This window comes from Cryptomeria japonica, unplaced genomic scaffold (genome assembly GCF_030272615.1).
Source record: "Cryptomeria japonica unplaced genomic scaffold, Sugi_1.0 HiC_scaffold_46, whole genome shotgun sequence".
NCBI lineage: Eukaryota > Viridiplantae > Streptophyta > Pinopsida > Cupressales > Cupressaceae > Cryptomeria > Cryptomeria japonica.
The window spans coordinates 436,252-439,422 of record NW_026728868.1 but is presented as its reverse complement, the minus strand read 5'-3'; the positions used below and the strand labels follow the sequence as shown (position 1 = coordinate 439,422).

At 34.1% G+C, this 3,171-nt stretch overlaps 1 protein-coding gene across 1 annotated transcript; it reads right to left on the bottom strand.

Moving 5' to 3' along the window:
• Positions 1-1,382: 1,382 nt before the first annotated feature.
• On the bottom strand, positions 1,383-2,440 carry LOC131862554 (putative germin-like protein 2-3). Its single transcript, XM_059215030.1, has 2 exons — positions 2,230-2,440; positions 1,383-2,122 (listed from the first exon to the last, which is right to left on the bottom strand). The coding sequence occupies exons 1-2, from the start codon at positions 2,438-2,440 to the stop codon at positions 1,590-1,592; spliced, it is 744 nt and encodes a 247-aa protein (XP_059071013.1). The 3' UTR covers positions 1,383-1,589.
• Positions 2,441-3,171: the final 731 nt, after the last annotated feature.

Sequence of the window (3,171 nt, the reverse complement as noted above, 5' to 3'; positions counted from 1 at the left end):
TTCCTTCATCTATCTTTAATCGCAACCTTTCACATATTAACAAATCGATGTTTGACTATGATAATAATTCATTGTTATCATGTCTTCTCTTAATCACGCTCAACATTTTCTTAGTTTCCTATTCTCCTTTGATAGTCTTGCCTTCTATATTGGAGATGTGTTTGTGTTACCAAAGGCACTTGTTCTTTTCCAACAGAATGTGAGGCATGAAAATGCAGTGGCCATAGCTGGATTAAACTATAATATATATGAGTGCCAACATACACCATAAATACATGTGTATGGATTCACATGGATGTATGGAGAACCAAATATGGATGATATTGATTTGATTTTAATGTAGATCAACTAATGAATCTTGAAGTAATTATTCATCCATGGAACCATCGAGAAGATATTAGAACTTAAACAAATATGCACAATCTTATGTACCCGTTTTATTAATATAAAATTGCAAATTGATAAATCAAAATTTACATTGTGAGAATTCTATAATTTTTCTTTACATCCATCTCTTAAAGTATGAAACAACTTGTATAGACTAAATTTAACAATGACTATGAGAAGATTTTGAACACCATACACATAAAAAACGGGCAAAGATGATCTTCAAGTAATTGTTGCATTTTATATCATTAGTTTGAACAATTAATATAAATAATGTATTGCTTGAATAAATTAGTTAATTTACCAAAAAATATATACTTAAATGATATATAGGTATAATGTTCCATGGCCATTTAGTTTGCAGGGATCAAGAGTTTATGAAGATAAAAAAAAAAGGGGGATATAGAATTTTCACCATTGAGAAATAATGGTAGAGTGTAGCCACACAATTGCTATATACTCCAGTGATGGCGAGGAAATATTGATTGGTAATTCATTCTGTCAGTACATGAATTAATTAAATATATTACAAAGTATGCAAAAAAATATTTAATTGGCTCATAATCATACCATTAATTTTTTAATGAAGAACCGAGATGATTCAGCTACAAGAGCTTATAGGAGGTTTCTCACCAAAAAAATAATAGAAAGGAATATTGGAGTCCAATAATTGAGTCATATGATAGTATAAATTCTATTAGCAAAGAGAAATAGAAGGTTTATCAACCTAAATATATCAAATGAGGTATTCAAACATGTAGTTCTAAGTACAAAAAATGAAAATGAGGAGCAAACAATATCTTTCATTAACACATAAACGAGCATGCCCTTTGCTATGGAAGTTGTCTCACTTATTGATGCAGTAAAATCATGGATATATAAAATAAAATCAAAATATTTAAACAAATAGAATATAATAAAATCGACATCTATTATAAGAGTGCTTTGTAATTTGGAAGTTGAGAGGATGAGAGAGCGTCTAAGGAAATCGTTAGGAAACAATGGCAGATTTGCAAGCAATGTTCACGGAGGGGAAGTGCCTGGGTTAAAAACGGATGCTATGAATAGCACAAGAGGACGGCAATAACTCTAAAAAGAGAGTTTTATTCAACTGTGAGGAAAAAGAATTGGGAAGGACGGTCTTCCCACGTTGTCCAGACCAGACCGCTTGTTTGTTTTATTTAATAGAAAAAAGCAAATTCTTATGCAAATTTCTTCTGAATGTAATCGGCAAGCTCTTGGGTGATGCGGAAGGCCTTGGCCAATACGGAATCTGGGAGAGGAGGATCCGCTGCAAACAGAGAGTTGGCGATTGTCTGAGCTCCCGGAAGCTGGCTGCTCAATGCAGCTATGGCCACCGCATTTTCATGCCCCACATTCTGCTGGAAATGCACAAGTGCCTTTGGAAACACAAACACATCTCCCTTCTCCAACGTTTTGCTGAAAAACTTGTTGGTGGTGTCAATGAAACCCACAAGAAGCTGGCCTTCCAGTAAAACAAGAACTTCAGTGGCTCTTGGGTGCGTGTGAGGAGGATTTATTCCACCCACTGCGTAATCGATACGGACCAACGATATTCCGAAGGTGTTGAGGCCCGGTATCTGCATAACATTGGCCATCGTTACATTGGAGCCCACTGCATTGTCGGTGTTCCCTGCCTGCCCAAGTCCCCCGAAGAAGAAGTCCTCTGCCGAAACATCCTTGGGATCTTTGCAAACGAACCCGTTCACCTTAACTGTTTTAATCAATTTGTTAGCAACAACTCATATCACACCATTGTATTTTAATTAATTTGTGAGCAACTCGCCTGATAAGCAAATCAAATAAAACTTATGTACTCACCCATGCTTTCCTTGTCTGCGACGCAGAAATCTTGCAAGGGATCGGAATCCGCTGCCATGACATTATCACTGTACCAACATATCAATAGGAAAAGTCCCAACGTGAAGTAAATCATGCGGTTACCCATTATAAATAGAGACACAGAAGAATCAGACAGAAAAGCTCGGGATATGAATGTGTAGTCGAATTGTGTATTACAATCCCATAACATGTCTATTATATAGCGGGAAAATTAACTACTCTGCGAGGACTAATTCATGTTGACGTAATTGATTAATTATAATATAGTTTCTGTGTTGGGACTAATTCATGTTGACGCAGTCGTTAATTATTATAATATTATATGTTTGCAGAGTTGGTGCTCTTTATATTAAGTTGGGGTGACTACGTAAGCCCTACGACATATAGTTATCGAAGCTACCGTAGACGGATTCTCCTCATTCTTTTGGTAACGTAGAATCAGCAAATTCAAAGGAAATAATATATTGATTATTCTGAGCCGCCAGCGAATTGGCTAAAAAGGAAAATTTCTTACCTACTGTGTATTTTACTTATCTCTCTAGATGTAAATTGACTGATATAGCGTTGACATTTTATTTTTTTTCTTTTGCTCTACATAGATGTAGCAAGGGCCAAGCTCTATAATATAATATTCTTTTTATATAAATTTTGGATGAGCAAAATTTCTTTTTGTTCATAGATTTATTTGGCTTATCTTCAAGTGTGATATTGTATCAAATATTGTTTATACTTTTGTACTGTCAATCAAAATTTTACATTAGAGTCAAAATATAATTTTATATTAAAATGGTAGAAATTTATCTAAAAGAGGAAGATATTTTATTTATATAATCATTTGACAATATTTGTGTAATTGTAATAGAAGATTCAAAGAACTTTCTAAGGAATAAAGAATTAGGAAAAAGATAATGGATCTAGATG